The 19,292-nt window shown below is 40.6% G+C and overlaps 1 protein-coding gene across 1 annotated transcript; it reads right to left on the bottom strand.

Moving 5' to 3' along the window:
* Positions 1–817: 817 nt before the first annotated feature.
* Positions 818–15,895, bottom strand: trak1b (trafficking protein, kinesin binding 1b; the record flags this gene model as incomplete). The annotated part of the gene is made up of 18 exons (XM_083899344.1): positions 15,877–15,895; positions 14,955–15,149; positions 11,097–11,173; positions 10,067–10,183; positions 9,870–9,970; positions 9,087–9,183; positions 8,922–9,000; positions 8,677–8,807; positions 8,519–8,593; positions 8,298–8,435; positions 8,145–8,221; positions 7,133–7,375; positions 5,807–6,120; positions 4,572–4,690; positions 4,182–4,434; positions 2,923–3,028; positions 2,371–2,496; positions 818–1,412 (listed from the first exon to the last, which is right to left on the bottom strand). Exons 3-18 carry the CDS (start codon positions 11,145–11,147, stop codon positions 818–820), a joined length of 2,622 nt encoding a protein of 873 aa, XP_083755470.1. The 5' UTR covers positions 11,148–11,173; positions 14,955–15,149; positions 15,877–15,895.
* Between the last annotated feature and the right edge of the window lie 3,397 nt (positions 15,896–19,292).

The raw sequence follows: 19,292 nt of genomic DNA, 5'->3' as shown, positions 1-19,292 counted from the left end.
CAAGTCGAATCATTTAAAACACTGGTTCTCAAAGTGCGGCCTGGGGGCCAATGGCGACCTGCAGAAATATTTCTGGCGGCCCGCAATGAATTACAGTTGATAGTTTTAATCCAGGAGCTACTAAGCTTGTTAAATGTTTATTGGACATTACTGGATACAGACCAATAAGTGTCAACAAAAATACTGGGTATTTACCTGGTTTCTATATGGTGAATTTTAGTGTATTATTGGGTTATAAGCTGGTAATAAGCAGGTAGCTACAGCCCCCAAATACTAGCTATTTACCCAGTAAATATATGGAAACAGAAATGTGTTACTTGGTATTAACCTGTAATTGGAAGGTAAGAACAATGGCCAAAATACTGGGTAATTACCCAGTTAATTATAAAGCGTTATGATATTAACGCTTAAATGACATTATATTAACGCTTATATTACTTAACGCTAAACTGTAGAACTGCAATCTGGTCATTAAAATTATTACAAGTGGGATTTCTTTCTGTGTTTTTCCTTTGGCGGCCCTCAGTCCAATGTTGGGTTCCTAAATTGGCCTCAGGTATCAAAACTTTGAGAACCCCTGATTTAAAACAATCCCTTGTGTTTTCGCATCAATCCTCATGCCTTGGAGTTCTTTCTTTGACTTTGTTTCTCCATGTTTTCCACCTCTTATTAACACGTGAGACCAAGAAGTCAGAACGAGTTAGTTGGTTTGACCTCACCCTTTGAATTGCATCATACAGTAAAGCTGATTGCGTCAGTGTGGAACCACAGTGGTGATGAGAAACTGCTCAACAGTCACTCCTGAGTCCGTGCCCGGCTACTCCTGAGGACCCGGGGCTTTCATGGCCATGCTGGCGCCCACCATGGCCGGATAACTGCGGTTTCTCCTGATCCCGTCAGGCCCAAAGGGGGAACCTGACCTGCGGAGCCCACCCAGGGGCCCTAACATGGGGCTGGGACTCATTGCTCGGCCACCTGGGGCTCCGGCCACGCCCAGTCGCTTCACCTTGTCCAGCAGGTTGAGGTTGTGGACGGTCACACTGACGTCCGTTTGGCTTTCACAGTCCCGCCCTCTCTGCCTGCCCCTCATCCCTCCAGTCACCTCTTTGAGGATAGATCGCGCCGGTTTGGAGGCCAGGAAGTTGTCGTAGGAGGGGCTCTTAAAGTCAAAGCCTGCCGACGTCTGCACAGAGGAAGCTCCGGATCCTGTGGGGGAGTTGGGAGGCGTGGAGGGTCGCAGCGGGTCAGGGTTCGGTGCTCGGTTGGGCGCTACGGAAGTGCTCAGTAGGACTCCACCGCTGTTCTGACCGTGCTCGTGGCCCTGGCTCTGGTGATACATCGCCGCTGAGATCCCTCTCTCCTGGAGAAGGCGCACTAACCCCAGGGAGGTGCTGGTGGTTCGTGTTGCATCTCTGCAAAAAACATGGGAAAATTAAGTTTAAAGCTCACATAGAGTGGTTAAGTTGCACATATATGTTAGTTATGGAGGTCTTCTTACATACATTAACTTGTTTTTATGGTCAAAAACCTCCTAGTTGCTGTAAACGAGCCGATAGAAATCTGTCTTTTCTGACGCTGTTCCCCAGCCGCGATATTTCAGACATAAATCTCACCCCCAGAAGACAGAGTGTGTTGTGATTGGCCAGCCAGCGTAGAGCCTTTGCAACTTTCTTGTGATTGGGCAGTACCCGGAAGTGACATATTTGCACACCAGCTCTCAGAAGCACAGCGCCCCCCCTCTGGAACGGTGGATGCACTGCTACTCATTATCAAAACATTGTTTTTAACAGTGTTTAAAAATAGCTTCTTCACGACTCCCCGCCGCAGTCCCTTTGACGACCTTTGACCCAGAGTCAGAAGACACTGTCGCTCGTGAAACACCTTCACAACGGACGTTATTCTTCTTCTGCGGTTCAATGTACGCAACCGGATGTGCCCGGACTAGTGCCCGGAGCAGGAGGATCTGCCGTTCCGGAGAACCGGTGTTTACGTAACCGGACCGGGTTTTTTCAGAGATCTCGCTGAGCCCGAGATTACAATAAAACACAGCGTTCTCAGCAGTGGCTGAACTGTTTGTTTAGAACCTTCAGGGCTTCTTAAACAAGGTAATGACGCAGATACACACTAAAAAACAGCCTTAATTGGAACTTGTGTCTTATATATGTGATATTGTGAACAGCTGTTTTTTCCCCCACTTTTTGTCCTTTAAGCCGGCCCCCTCTTGACCACAATAGACGCGCATTGGCCCCCAGGTCATTTGAGTTTGAGACCCCTGCCATAAAGAGTCACGTCTTTCCACAGGATCGTATATATATGTGCACACATGAGCTCACAGTGCAGTCATTTGCAGGTTTTTATCTGCAGCCTCACCTGAGGTTAGTCGAAGACTCCGACGGCCTGAGACTGAGCCGCCGCGGCGTGCAGGGCGTCGCCACAGGAGTCCCCAACAGACTGCTGGTCATCACGCAAGAGGACGACGCTGGGACGGAGTTGAGACTGAAAACACAGAATAAAATGGTCTGTGTCTTAATTCTCCATCGTCCATTAAACAGCACGAGGCGGCGTCTTTAAAACCATAAACACCAGCATGAATTATTTAACTTGGTCACAATCTGGACACCTTAGCACAAACTCTCGGCTTCTCAGAGCGCCGTCTTATCTCATTAACATGCATTATTTGTTCAAAGCACTTTTAGGTTCATATGTTCACATTTTCAGTGCTATTTCACTACAGGGAGAGTAATAAAAGGACCAAGTTTTATTCCCTTTTAAAAGCCTGCACTCGTCTTTAAATGTGCAAAGACACGACTTTGTAAACAAACAGGGAGTTTTGTTTGGATAAAGAGTGATTTTGCAAAACTTGTGCAACAAAAGTTGGTGATTGTGAACCGTTTTATCTGATAATAACTTTGGGAAACTCACCTCGGTGTGACCCGCGTCAGCTCGTCAGTCGGGTGAAGGATCCGACAGGTGGTGAAGGTGTAGGTGGAGCTGGTGTGAGCCATGCATTTACCCGGGTAATACGCAGCTGAAAGTCAAGCAAAAACACACAAATATTATCATATATAAAACATAATCCATTACTAGATGAATCGTCAACTATTTTGATATTCGATTTATCAGATTGAGGTTTTTTTTTCATGATTAAAACAACATTTCTGATCGTTTAAGCTCATTAGCTTAGCTTATTTACTGAGCTTCTTTGCTCCACATAACAAAGAAATCATTAAAAGTGAATTATTTTTGTTTGTGGACAAAAACAAGGCATTTGAGAACATCAGCAATTCCAGGTTTGACAAACATTGATCAACATTATTGTACATTAATCGATTATGGATATAATCGTTAGCTGCGCCGCTAAAAAAAAAAGTGCATTAAAAACATAATAAAAGAACTAGCAAAAATGATTTTGGTCGTACCTCCCTTCAATAAAAAATAAACACATTTTGTCATCTTAGGTGCATGGAATCAAAAAGGTGCACAATATTAGCATTAGCTTCTATTTGAATTAAGGTAAACGTTACACCACTGTTCAATAGTTTGGGCTCACCTATACTATTTTTGTTGTGTTTTCCATTAAAAGTCAGAATTTTATTCATCAAAAGAGTTGCAAAATTAATAGAAAATATAGTCAAGACATTGACAAGATTAGAAATAATGATTTTTGTTCAAAATAATAACTTTGCCTTTATGTCAAAGAACCAGCAAAACTGTTTTCAGCTGTGCTAACATCATTGCACAAGGGTTTTCAAGGGTTTTATAATCATCCAATAGCCTTCTAACGCCATTAGCAAACACAATGTACCATTAGAAGACTGGAAATGGGCCTCTATACACCTATGTACATATTCCATTAAAAACGTTTGCAGCTAGAATAGTCGTTTACCACATTAACAATGTATAGAGTGTATTTCTGATTCATTTAATGTTATATTCATTGAAAAAAAGTGATTTTCCTTCAAAAAATAAGGACATTTCTAAGTGACCCCAAACTTTTGAACGGTAGTGTACGTCACAAACGTCTCACAGAGCCTTAAACAGAAAACTATCAATGCTATAAAACCTGGAACCACACACTGGGCCAATAGGAAGCTGGCTATGAGCCACATGTGGTCCACGCGCCACCATTTGAACAGTCTGGACGTACAGTGCAGTATCAACGTGTCGATAAATGTCCTCACCCAGAGCGTCAGTGTTGCTGAGGTGTGGCGACGGCGACGGAGAGGAGGGAGAAAGTGCGGCGAGGCGATGCTGAGGCTGCCCGAGGTTAGCGTCCACGGTGCCAGACGTGAAGGAGGAGGAGCAGGAGAAGGAGGAGGAGGAGGAGGAGGGAGGGAGGTGCACGGCAGGAGAGGCAATCGCTGAAGACGTGGGAAGATTCTGGAAGTACTGCTCGCCCGGTTCGTCCTCTTCAAAGCCGCCCCACGGATAAACCTGCAGAGAGGCGCAGAGGGAGAGTCGTGTTAGAACTGAACTCCACTGACACATGTTTATATTATAAAGTTAAAGACACACACACACACACACACACACACACACACACACACACACACACACACACACACACAGACCTGCTCCAGCTCCAGCTCCAGAGGTCTGTAACCCTTTGACACCACTCCAGGTCTGGCGTCCAGAATGACACCGAGGTGAGGTTGAGCTAACTGCTGCCAGTGGTGCAGCGTGGCCGAGCCTGGAGGGGAAAAAACATGAAAAACATGTGAAATGTCACTTGGAAAAACACAGATATTTAGTGATTTTTCTTTCTAAAATTGAGGTTTTCTTCACCTCATAATAAGTTGTCTTTTAGGATTTAGTCGAACATGACAATAATATGTTATCAGGAGAGAGAGAGAGAAAATACAATTGAGCAGCCTATATACTGTATTGATGATTTGAAAAGGAAAAAATAATATTTATAAATATCAAACTCAAACTCACAGATGTGGATGAAGAACAAAGATGGCAGGAGAACAGAAAGAGAGAGAGAGACAATAAAGCGCAGAGATTGAGGAAATAAAATGAAATTAAATAAAATGAAAGATTTAAGATGAGAAAAAGGCTTTTATTAGTCAGAGTTTGAAAAGAAACAAGGAAAAGTCAGCATACAAAAAAGAGGAAGGAAGTAAATAAGTAATTATTAAAGAGATGATGCAAAAGAGGAAACAAAGACGTTAAAGTTGTCAAAAACAGAGGATCTACAGTATCTAGTAACACAGAAAAAAAGATGCTTTTAAATGAAGTATGAATCGTGACCAGCAGGGGGCAGCACAGGCCAACATCAGCCACTAACGCTGAACAACAACAATAATGATAAACAAAAGTGCACATCTGTGTCGAACTGTGATCACGTCAGGTGTTCTCCAGAGTTAAAACCTGTAATTAAACTTTAACTTTAACTGCATGTTTAATATTCCGTACGTACGCTCTCATTTTGGTCTGTTTCCTCTCGTTTAGAGCCACACTCTGGGCTGCGTGTCTTTGTAATAACCGTGCGGAGAGCCCAAGCTGCCCGACTTCTCGTGGTGCATCAGAGACCACAGAGAGTTGAAGAGCATGAGCGACAGGGGGCGCTCTCTCCTCTCTCCGGCTCCCTTCATCTTCCTGCTGACCGCTCGGTCCCTGGCCGACCTCTGTCCTCTCTCCCTCTCTAACCCAGCTCCCGTCTTCCTCGGCCAGCCCCATCCTCTCTCTCTGGTCCCCTCCGGTGTCCTGCTCTCCCTCCTCCTGCTCTCCCTCCTGTTCTACCTCCTGCTCTCCCTCCTCCTGCTCTCCCTCTCCACCCCCCAGCCTCCTCTCTCCTCCTCACCTTCGAGCGGTTTGACGATCTGGAGTTTGTCGGGCAGGTACGGCCCCCTCGAGGCCCACATGTGCAGGTTCCCCAGGGACATGATGCTCTCTGAGGGGGTCAGCAAAGCACACCCCTGGTTCAAAGCGTCCTGCAGTCCTGTGTGTCCTCCTCCTCCTCCTCCTCCTCCTCCTCCTCCTCCTCGCCATCTCACCCTCTCCTCTTCAAAGAAGCGCCTCTCGCTCAGGTTGTTCTGTCGACGCAGAGACAGACGACGCAGAGCCAGCCTCAGATCCTCGGCAACGTTCGCCTTCTTCTCTCGGCCCTCGGTGCTGCTGTCAGAGCAGAGAGGTCAACTCGTATATACACTGTTAGTAGTAGTATTGCTAAGTTTATATCAATTCCTGTACTTTTTGTAATCTTAATACAGAAACAATGTCACATCTGTTTTTTATTGTGCTATATCTAAGAAGTTTTTGATGCTTCTAACTCTGTCTTCTCTCTTATACTTAAAGATGTTATTTGCTACCACGTTAACCCAGAAGATAGCGCTCTTGAACACCTGATGACCGTTGTTATTATCCTATATGGAAAATTCTATATTCATCTGTTTGAATTTGAATTTCTAACAATGAATTTTTAAAGCCATCAAATTTCAAGCACTGAACTTTTTTTTTGCTGTTTTTAGCTCCAAAAAAATCTTGTCTTTTTGACATTCATTTTTTACAAGTCAAATTTTTTCACTTTAATTTTTTTTCGTGTCAATTTTTTTGACAAGCAAAAAAATTGTTTCAAAAAAAGAATTGAAGGAAAAAAATTGACTTGTCAAAAATGTCATGTGAAAAAAAAATCATGTCTTAGAAAATGCATTCCTCAAAAAAATTTGGCTTGTCAAAAAAAATTGACTTGTCAAAAAAACTTCTGACTTGTCAAAAAAACTTCTGACTTGTCAAAAAAAATTGACGTGGAAAAAAATTTGACAAAAAAACATTACAAAAATTACTCTGAAAACAGAGCGAAAAATAATAATAATAATCTGTCAAATAATGACCCACCTTCCAAAAACCTGTTTCTAACTGTCAAAAACAGGTTTTAATGTTCTCATATTTCAAGGTTGATGATAGGGATTACATTTTTAATCTGTGAGCCTCAGGAGGCTTTCAGGAGCTCCCACATTTAAATGTGTGAATTCGGTGACAAAAGTCTCAAATCTTGTGATTCATTTAAAGATCCCACCACGTCTCTACGTTAAAGTATGACGACGCTGTGAGGCTCCGAATTAAGCTGGGTTGTGATCAGCTACAATACGTCCACTGTTATCATCACATCCATCACTCTGCTCCTCACCTGTCCCGATGAGCTGCCGTCTCCATCAGGATGCTCTGAGCGCGGTTGTCAAGGGCGACGCAGTCTCCGGCGAAGTCGCCACCAAACACGCTGGAGTGCGGCGTTGACAGACCGCTGGACTGAGGTGACGTGTGAGCCGACTGGTTAGAGCCCGGGATGTTGGAGCCGGTCGGCGTCAGTGAGCGCTGACGGACCGTCTGGTTGACGTTCTTCACCGTTTCAAAAACGCGCTTACGATGGGTCCTGTGAACAATCCACGGAATATATACATGTTAATGGTTTGGGGTCACTGAGAAATTTTTGAAGGAAAAGCACTTTTTTTCAATGAAAATAACATTAAATGAATCAGAAATACACTCTATACATTGTTAATGTGGTAAACGACTATTCTATGGAATATGTACATAGGTGTATAGAGGCCCATTTCCAGTGTTCTAATACATTGTGTTTGCTAATGGCGTTAGAAGGCTATTGGATGATTAGAAAACCCTTGAAACCCGCTGGTTCTTTTGTCTCAAAAAATTTTACTTGTGAAAAAAAATTTACGTGAAAAAAAAATTTAACTGGAAAAAATTCCATGTCTCAAAAAATTTTACTTGTGAAAAAAAAATTGTTTCAAAAAATGTTGTCTCAAAAAATTTTACTTGTGAAAAAAATTTGATGTGAAAAAAAAAATTAAACTGGAAAAAATTAAATGTCTCAAAAAAATTTACTTTGAAAAAAAAATTGTCTCAAAAAATGTTGTGTCAAAAGATTTAATGTCTCAAAAGATGTCAATTCTTTAGAATTTTTTTGTCAAAAAATTTAACTTTAAAAAAAATGTCATGTCTCAGAAAAATTTGAATTGTCTTGTTTATTTTGAATAAAAATCATTATTCCTAATCTGGTCAATGTCTTGACTATATTTTCTATTCATTTTGCAACTCTTTTGATCAATAAAAGTGTGACTTTTAATGGAAAACACTACAAAAATTGAATAGGTGAGTTTAAGTGTAAAATATGAAATCCGTACTTCTGTTCCTCACACTCTGGGTCGTCCAGAGTCATCTCCTTCCTCATGGTCCCCTCAATCTCAGCTGCCAGAGAATCCTGCAACACAGAAACCTGTGAAATAATGAAGAAATGCAAGACGGTTATATTTAAATCACACACACTTCCTCCTCACCATCGGGTACAGTCCCAGCGGGTGGTAGCGTCGAGGTGTTCCTGCCGGGAAGTTCCTGTTCCTCAGGTCCTTCAGCTCCTCCTGAGCTTCGTGCAGCATCTCAATGCACTCCAAGTACTTCTCCTCCAACTCCTGCAGCTGTTGAATCATTATCAGATTTTTACTTTTAGAACTAACTGCAGCTACAGTGAATAAATGAGATGAAAACATGTGAAAGTTACCTCTGCTGTGAGCTGCCTTTGAGCGTCTTTAGCTGCCACCAGGTGTTGAGAGAGCTCCTCATTCTCCACTGCATACTAAAGAGCAGACAAAACACACTGTTTGTTTGAATGGGTAAAACTAGCAGAGCATAATTTAGTGTCTGTGCGCGTGTTCTCACCGATTTTGCTTTCTTTTGCAGGTCCACGATGTGAGAGAGGAGGTGCGTGATCTCCTCTTGCTGCCGCGACGCGTCCTCCGTCTTACGGGCCAGTTCTTCTGCGATGGTGGAAATTTGTAGACTGGACAACCCTGAGAGGACGAAGGGAGAGAGGGATGAAGGGAGGGAGGGAGAGGACGGTTCAAGCAGTAAAGAAGAAGAAAGAAAAAGACAGCATTCAAAGAACAGAAAGAACGAAAACTCACTGAGTTCTTTGACACAGTCGTTGACAAGCTGCTGCTCCTTCTCCTCATAGGTTTCAGTCTCTGACTTCAGGTAGTGAGCCTACACACACACACACACACACACACACAGTTAAAAAAGACGTCCTATTTCACACTTGTATTATTTGCTGCTGTTAAAAAACAAACCTCAGAGCGCAGTGACAGGTTTTCTTCCTCCAGCTCTTTCAGTTTCTTCTGGAGTGTGTCACCTCCTGACGCAGTTGCCAATTTACTCCTTTTGCCCCTGTGAACAGAGGAAAAATGTGTGAGTTTATATTCACTTTTTTTTTACAGACAGAGCAAAGGATATTAATGAAGAATGGAAAGTATGGAGGTAAATCTGTGCCATTTGAGTTTGAATTTGAATTTAATTTCTTTTGCATCAAAATCAGACTGAATTTTGAAAGGCATCACATTTCAAGCACTGTGCTTTTTTCTTCGCTGTTGTTGACTCACAAAAATTATTGTCTTTTTGACATGAAATTGGCGTGTAAAAAAATTGACATGAAAAAAAATTTACGTGAAAAAAAATGTGTATTTCAAAAAAAAATGTGTATAAAAAATGTTGTGTTTCAAAAAAAATTTGTTTAAATTTTTTTTGTGTTTTAAAATAATTCCGTGTCTCAAAAAATGTGTGTTTCACAAAAGGTTACTTGTCAAAAAGAATTGAGGCGTCACAAACTTTGACGTGAAAAAAATGTGGCGTGAAATAAATTTGACAAGAATAAATGTCATGTCTCAATTTTTGGAGATGTTGAATTTTTTTTAGTTTTGTTTTAACACTAACAGAAATCAAAGGGAAAAAAACCCTGTGCTTCAAACTCGATGGCTTTTAAAATTCAAAGTCTGATTTCAATGCAAAAAAACAACAACATCGTTGTAAACTCAAACTCAGATGTCACAGATTTTCTTCCTGTAAAGAACACTCACGTTGGAGAGCTGCCGGACTCATCCTCGCTCTCCTCGGCTGCATGAGTGTAAAACTGCAGCAGCTCGTCCTTCAGGTTGAGCTCATGATGCAGCTGTGCCACCTGGAAAATCAACTCATTATAGAATGTGTGGAATAGTTATGAGGAAAATATACTGTACACACACACACACACACACACACAGCAGTATGTGCAGACCTCCTCTGTGATTTGTCCCACTTGTATCTCCAGATAGTCGTTCTGCTCAGTCAGGATTTGGTTCCTCTTGAGAAGAGACTGACCGATCCTCGCCGCCAACTCCAGATCTCTCTCTTTCTATTAGACAAGAGGAGAAGAAAAACAACTTTAATTTTATGGAATTTTTTTAATTAATAAGCTCCATTAGTGCCATGTTTAAAGTTAATTTGATACAACATGTTACAGTTGGTGATACACTGTGCATGAAGTGTTAAACAGGTTTTCCACAAGGCTCTGATCTTGGCCCTCTACTGTACAGACAATAACATTAAATCAAAAAGATATGTTTCTCTCATCAGAGGGGAAATTATTTTTACATTTTCAGTTTACAGTTTAAACTTAAAGGTGCCACATGTAAGAATGTGGCCAAAAACGGTTACTACATTCAAATTCAAAATACCGAGGTCTTTTAGGTTTCGTTTTGTGACGTAACTGGCAACCCGTGGCTGCTCAGCAGCTGAGACTCTACTGACTGCAGTGATTGGTAGACGGCGGTAGGTGGCGCCACATGCCAAAAACATGATTTCAAAACAGAAACATGATTTGCAGTCTGTAAAATAATTTTTTTAATGCAAATATTGTGTCTGTACTGTTGTTGTTGGTGAGTTCAGTTTGTTATATGAACATTATTCCTGAGTCTCTGTGACATATTAGGAGGGTTTTATGGCCAGTTGCTGTAGATTTATTACATAATGCACCTTTAAAAAAAAACATCTAATAACTACGATTTATTGACACCCACTGGACAAAAACGGTACATTTGTGTCTTCAGACTTTGGTTTTTGAGAATTTGTCTTATTCTGCTCTATAAATTAAAGAGAAAACCAGAAATAATAATAATGTCTATTCTTTCTTCGTACATAGAAGCAAATGGCACAAACGCACACACACACACACACACACACATCGCTGGGAACTGTCTCAACAAATAAAGTGCCTTCACTAAATCACGTCTGCTGCAGCCATATTTGACAGAAACATCCGATCTCACCTCCTCCAGAAGACGTGTGACGGCGTCGATGTCGTTGTACGTCTTCGTCATCTGTCCCACTCTGTCTGCACATAGCACTGTGGACACACAGAAGACACACACACACACACACACAGGGAGGTCAGGATATAATCCAGAGGTTTCAGTTCCTTTCATGCATCTACTTCTGCTGTGTGACGGCACAACACACACACACACACACACACAAGCAGCCTCATTACATAACACAAACACACACACACTGTTTAAAAAAGTCATCCTCTCAGAGGTGACGGACAGGTTTCGACACAACACTTCCATCACTGCTCACGCATTATTGGTGTGTGTGTGTGTGTGTGTGTGTGTGTGTGTGTGTGTGTGTGTGTGTGTGTGTGTGTGTGTGTGTGTGAGAGAGAGAGAGAGAGAGAGAGAGAGCAGGTCACAGTTAAAGGGGAAGAGTTTGTTTTCCATGGCGCACAATAATTGGCCGTGTTTTGCCCTGAGGCTGCGGCTCTTTCTGATTCAGAGTCCTCGTCGATAACACGCAGGAAAATAATGGTGTTGTTTTCACAATGGAGTGTTTAAGTTTACACAAGTACAATAGAGTGTGATTGTGTGTGTGTTCTTGTATTTGTGAGGACCAAAAAAACGTATAAACCAAACAGAGTGAGGACATTTTAGCTGGTCATCACTTCTTTAAGGGGCCTTTCTGGGGGTTAGACCTGGTGTTTGTTGTGGATTAGAATTGGGTTTTGCTTTGGGTTAGAATTGTGGTTTGGTTTGGGTTAAAATTGAGTTTTGGTTTGAGTTAGAATTGGGGTTTGATTTGGGTTAGAATTTGGGTTAGAATTTGGGTTTGTTTTGGGTTAGAATTTGGGTTAGAATTTGGGTTTGTTTTGGGTTAGAATTGGGTTTTGGCTTGGGTTAAAATTGGGTTTTGGTTTGAGTTAGAATTGGGGTTTGTTGTGGGTTAGAATTAGGTTTTGGCTTGGGTTAGAATTAGGTTTTGGCTTGGGTTAGAATTGGGTTTTGGTTTGAATTAGGATTGGGTTTTGATTTGGGTTAGAATTGTGTTTCCATCCTATTGTGGAAAACAAAGCTTTTTAGCTTGAAACAAACCAAACCCACGTTTTTCTAAAGGTTAAATTCAAGCACATTCAACGTCAAGGTTCAAGCTTTTTCAGCACCACACAACTGTGATTAATTACATATTCATATATTCATATATTCAAATACAGCAAACACATTATTTCCCCTTTTAAAAGTCACATTAACGGAGTTACTTTTATGCTGCAACAACCAAAAATGTGTTTCATCACAGAAGAAATTAGACATAATTATATATTATATTATGCCTCAAATGTAAGAAGACTTTCTCTTTATCTAATGAGTAAAACTATTCAGTCAGATACAAACAAACACTTTATACACAATTAAAGCACTTTTCAAAACCAGGAGAAACAACATGATCATGAACAGCAGCTCGTACGTTATCAACAACCAAACCTGTCGTACATGAATCTCCTTTATTCTCACGTACGTTACCTTTCTTTTCCTCCTGACAGCACCAGTCCTGACGCTCACACTCCTCCATCCTGCCTTCACAGAACATCAGCTCATCTCTTTTCCCTTTGGCTTCACACGCGGATATTATAACTGATCCAAACACTGACGCGATCACTTTAAACCTCGTCCTCTCACCTTCACTGGTTCAGTAGTCGAGGCCCCAGAGACGGAATTATCCTCCACCCACACGGACGCCTCACTGAGCGAGTGTGAGAATGCACGTGTGTGTGTGTGTGTGTGTGTGTGTGTGTGTGTGTGTGTGTGTGTGTGTTTTTTATTATGATTGGACATAAGAAAGTTGTAAGATGGAAGACGGAGGACGATCAAGAGTGGACTTCACACGTCTGTCTCCTCTCTTTAATTCCCTTAATGTGTCTGTTATCTACTCCACACTGAGCGAGGACACTGTGTATCTGCCTGCAGCAGCTGTAACCATGGTGACCAGCACACACACACACACACACATGTGTTTGTGCTGCACTGATAGTGAGGACACTCACAGATATAATAACACTTACCATAACCATCACAACTAATATGGTTAATGGTTAACATTAATGATTAACATTAATCTTTAATCTTTAATTAAACTTTCTCAAAATGTCCTCACTCCCTATGGTTTATACATTTTTTGGGGTCCTCACAAAGGTACCCATACAAGAACACACACACATGTGCTTGTTTAACATGAAACCTTAACCTCACCCTAACCTAATCCTAACCCTAAGACCACGTCTTAACCCTCAAAAAGCTCTTTTAAGGGGGGACAGAATGTGAGGACGGGCCAAAATGTCCTCAGAAAGATACCCATACAAAGACACACGAACACACACACACATATTTGCACAGCAGTCGTTGTGAGGACACACATAGACATAATAACCCCTTACCTTAAGTGCCTTAAGCTAATTCTAACCCTAAAATCAAGTCTTAACCCAGGACCAGAACACACATGCATTATGTTTGTCCAGCAGTCGTAATGAGGACACAATGAGGACATGATAGACTCCATTAAACTTAACCATCACAGCTACATGCTAACATTAACCCATAACCCTTAACCTTAACCATCACAGCTACATGCTAACATTAACCCTTAACCCTTAACCATCACAGCTACATGGCTAACATTAACCCTTAACCTTAACCTTAACCATCACAGCTACATGCTAACATTAACCCTTAACCTTAACCATCACAGCTACATGCTAACATTAACCCTTAACCATCACAGCTACATAGCTAACATTAACCCTTAACCTTAACCTCAACCATCACAGCTACATGCTAACATTAACCCTTAACCTTAACCATCACAGCTACATTTTAACATTAACCCTTAACCCTAACCTTAACCATCACAGCTACATGGCTAACATTAACCCTTAATTTTAACCTTAATCATCACAGCTACATGGCTAACATTAACTCTTAATTTTAACCTTAACCTTAACCATCACAGCTACATGGCTTACATTAACCCTTAACCTTAACCATCACATCTACATGGCTAACATTAACCCTTAACCTTAACCTTAATCATCACATCTACATGGCTAACATTAACCCTTAACCTTAACCTTAATCATCACAGCTACATGGCTAACATTAACCCTTAATTTTAACCTTAACCATAACCATCACAGTTACATGGCTAACATTAACCCTTAATTTTAACCTTAACCTTAACCATCACATCTACATGGCTAACATTAACCCTTAACCTTAACCTTAATCATCACATCTACATGGCTAACATTAACCCTTAACCTTAACCTTAACCATCACAGCTACATGGCTAACATTAACCCTTAACCTTAACCTTAACCATCACATCTACATGGCTAACATTAACCCTTAACCTTAACCTTAACCATCACATCTACATGGCTAACATTAACCCTTAACCTTAACCTTAATCATCACATCTACATGGCTAACATTAACCCTTAACCTTAACCTTAATCATCACATCTACATGGCTAACATTAACCCTTAACCTTAACCTTAACCATCACAGCTACATGGCTAACATTAACCCTTAACCTTAACCTAAACTAAACAATAAATGTCTTGTTGATTTTCTTGTTTCCAATGTCCTGGTTGGACAGAGGATGGAGACAGTGACATCTGGTGGATGTATTTAGTATAACACACCTCTTTAAGCCTCTGTAGAAACTTTAACATAGCAATGGAAACAATGATGTGTGTTCTAAGAGTTAAAGTGCTTTATAAATAAAGTTGCATTGCATTGAAAACAAGAACATGTGTCTCTCTCTGTCTCACCGCTGACATTTATAATCAAAAACTCACAGAAGTATTTGAGCGTCTCTTCGATCTGCTCCGTGGTCAGGTCCAGTCTGGCGTCCGGCGCCACCAGCGGCGTGTGCAGCCAGTCATCGTGGTCGTAGCCGCAGACCGTGTCGGCGCGCAGGCGGTAAACCGGCAGCTGCTCCTCCAGAAGACTGATGATCTCAAACTCTGGCAGCTCGGTGCTGTTGCACACATCTGACAGGACAGAGATTAAGATTGAGATTAAGATGTGGTACTGGACGTGGCATTTTTCATGTTTTAATGTACTTTAAAAGAAATTAATAGCAAAGATATTTTTAGTACATAAAAAAAGTACAATGTTGGTATTTCTGTTACTATAAGTATTTAATCATAACAAAACAAGAGTTTTTATGTACGTTAATCCTCAAAAATGACTGAAATGACACGGAATAGGAGCCGTTTCGGCCCCTAAAGTCGTGCTCGGGCCCTAATTAATGTATTTCTTCTAAACCAGGGATGTCAACTTATTTTAGTTCCCATAAAGGTCACATAAAGGTCACATTAAGGTCACACAATTGATCTCAAGTGGGCCAGACCACAAATAATAGCCTAATAACCTATAAACAAGAAGTATTCAAAATGTTTGCTTTTGTTTTTATATTTAATTAAGTATATTTTTACAAAACAAATAAGTAAACAAAGAAAAATAGGTGCAATTTCCCCAATATTATGTCCTAAATTAACCATTAACACATTTAGTGGCACGTATCTGGAAGTGTGCTGTATTTATTACCTATACTGATTATATTACACTGATTAAGTAACAAATCATATTAAAAATGACATTTAATCCATGTATAACAAATACTGCAGCTAATATCGGACACTGTGTGACAAATGTTTTTATTCTACTATATTTGCGCTCATTAATCCATCATTTATAAGTATTATAAACACAGACCTGTGATTGTCTCGGCGTCCCTGCACTGAGGCACCGCCGGCCGTGGTTCAGTCTGACTGGACTCTCCCACGCTCACATACTGCTCCTCTGTGGGGGTGGGGGTGGACTCAGGGTCCGGGTCCGGGTCTGGGTCCAGGTCCAGGTCCGGGGGCAGCGAGGGGCCTGGGGAGGCCAGCGTGGCTCACCTCTCACTGGGGGAGAGAAACGGGGGCCATGGACGTCTGGATAGAGACTTCCTGCTGAGGAGAGAGGAGACAAGGGGAGGAGGACAGAGGAGTCAAGGAGGGAACGGTGTGATAGATTTTTAAATAGATCTAAAAAACGACTCCTCCTCATTGTTGTCTTTGAACCAGAAATATCTCATCTCCATCAAAACATGAAGAAAGGCTGCACTGGTTTATTTAAAACTCCTAAACATGAGGAAATGAAGAGTGGACTCCTGCTGCGGTGAGGCTGCATTACCACTGACTGACAGAGAGGGAGACAGAGAGCAGGACTGTTGTTAAACCAGCTGTTTGTGACCAAAATGATTCAAAAAAGGTTGCTTTTCTACACGTTTTTTTAAACAAGTGGAGTGTTTATATCTATATTCTCCACAAAATCTGTCCAAAATCTTGATTAAAAACATTCAGAGATGTTTTTTTATTTTAAAACGCATCTTAAAACCATTTTTACTCATTGGTTTTTAACCCAGTATGAGACAGTATGAGATTTGTAAAAAAAAATTGTATGACGTGTTTATTTGTGTTGTTTGTATATTTTCTACAGTATTTTATTGTTTGTTCTTAAGTCTCTTAGGGCCACACGTTTGTATGTTTTATTTGTTATTGACAATTTATCTCTGATGTACAGTTCAGCTGTTGTTGTTTTTAAAGTGCTTTATAAATAAAGTTGGATTGGATTGAGTGGAAATAAGGAGGGGAATCTGATACAATCCAAAAATCATATACATATATGTATAAACAGTATATACACATATATACATATATATATGTATATATATATGTATGTAGGTATATATATATGTATGTACATATGTGTGTATATATATATATATGTGTGTGTGTGTGTATATATGCATATATATATATATATATGCATGGGCTGTAAAAAAATTTTTTATAGAAATATAAGCAAAAGCAATTTAGCTGAGTCATTCTTTAAAATGACTCAGTCCAAATGTATTGTTAATAGCTTCATACATTCATAAATGCTCTAAAATTACATTCACTAGACACATATAAAGTGGTGTGTTCCGGTCCCTAATTGAAACATTGACTGTGTGGTCCCTAACTCTATGTTTGCACCATCACAGAGTCTCACAGCCTCACACGTCCATGCATCACTCTCTCTCTCTCTCTCTCTCTCTCTGTGTTTCCCTGCACACTTTAAGTTAAAAACACTGCTGCTGACTCTGCAGCGTCGTCTCCTGCCAACAAGCTGCTTAAAGCCCACTCTGCCGTCTGCAGACAGCACTTCTCTCGTCTGAGGACGGGATGTGAATAAAAGAACGCAGACGAGTGTTAATAACTCTGGAAAAACAGCGATACAGAACGAGACGATGGAACTTAATGGATCAGAGCGGAACGAGAGGGAGAATGATGTTTCCTCGTCGTGTGGTTAGAAGAACTGTTGACATGGGCTCATTTTTATTTGTGAGATCTTCCCCCCAACCACTAGGGGGCTGTATTTGATTTCTTACATGGGAGATAGTTTTGAATCTGTGAATGAAGAATGAAGTTGAATTTGTGTGTGTGGGAAACAACTTCATATATAACCAAATTCTGCTATAACACAAATAATAAGGCTTAAAATGAAAATAAAATAAAATGACTAAATGACTTTTCTTGTTTCCTAAATATAATTTTGTTGATTCAAACCAATATATGTAATATATAAATTATTTCACTCTGATGATGATGATGATGATGATCAGTGCAACAGCCTTTACCGCCAGGAAAATATGACTTCATTACATGCTATTCGTCATTAGTACGTCAAACTATGCTACTGCGTGTACAAATGTACATTATAGTACTATAAACATGTCGTAAGTGAAGTATTTATAGATAAATATCATGTATATATATATATACACACATATATGTGTTTTGAGCTTGTGTATGTTGTGATTTGGACTTATACAAATAGAACTGAACTATAAGTTGGTAAGGAAACACAACACCAGGAGAGGGAGGAGCTAAAATGACAGGATGTTCTTTAAAGGTGCAGTACGTAATAAATCTAAATCTGGATTTCTCTTTAATTTATAGAGCAGAATAAGACAAATTCTCTAAAACCAAAATCGGAAGACACAAATGTACCGTTTTTGTCCAATGTGTGTCAATAAATCCGAGTTATTAGATGTTTCTTTAAAGGTGCATTATGTAATAAATGTAAAGCAACTGGCCATAAAATCCTCCCAATATGTCACAGAGACTCAGGAATAATGTTCATATAACAAACTGAACTCACCAACATCAACAGTACAGACAAAATATTTGCATTAAAAAAATATATATTTTGCAGACTGCAAATCATGTTTATGTTTTTAAATCATGTTTTGGCGTCATGTGGCGCCACCTACCGCTGTCTACCGATCATTGCAGTCAGTAGAGTCTCAGCTGCCGAGCAACCACGGGTTGCCAGTTACGTCAGAAAACGAAAAACCTAAAAGACCTTGGTATTTTGAATTTGAATGTAGTAACTGTTTTTTGGCCACATTCTTACATATGGCACCTTTAAATCCCTGCTGATGATGCTGATGATGATGATGATGATGAAGATGATGATGAAGGTGTCCAGTGTCCCCTGTGATAAGTAGGCCATGCAGGCTTCACTCACTCACTCATGTGGCACAAACAACGTTATTTGTATTCAGGCTGTGGGTGTGGCTTCACCCACTGTACATCATCATCATCATCATCTTCATCATCAGCAGATAACTGTGATTTCATGGTTGCATATTTGTGTATAAATAAACATGATCACCTGACCCTGACATGCATAACATCCACATTATTATTATTATTGTTATTGTTATTATTCTAGTCAGTGGTGAAGGGACAGAGAACAGAGATGTACTCACACACTGACTCTGCTCCAATAATCCAAAGGTGCTCGTGTTCGCGGAGGAGACTTTTGTAACCAGGCAGGAATTAAACAGATACAATTACACGCTGTCACCACAGGAGGAGGAAGAGGAGGAGGAGGAGGAGGAAGAGGAGGAAGAGGAAGAGGAGGAATAGGAAGAGGAGGAGAGGCCGCTCAGATGTTCCTCTGCTGCTCTGGTGTCAGCAGCAGCTGAAGAAACAACAGAAGAAGAAGAAGGTGAGGATGATGAAGGTGATGATGATGATGAAGGTCACCTCACACTGATGATTCCTGGCTCGCTCCACTCCTGAGTCTGTGTCTGT

The sequence above is a fragment of the Microchirus variegatus genome, assembly GCF_963457635.1.
Source record: "Microchirus variegatus genome assembly, chromosome: 13".
Classification (NCBI taxonomy): Eukaryota; Metazoa; Chordata; class Actinopteri; order Pleuronectiformes; family Soleidae; genus Microchirus; species Microchirus variegatus.
The sequence above is the reverse complement of the archived record's forward strand: the minus strand, read 5'-3'. Positions and strand labels throughout refer to the sequence as shown.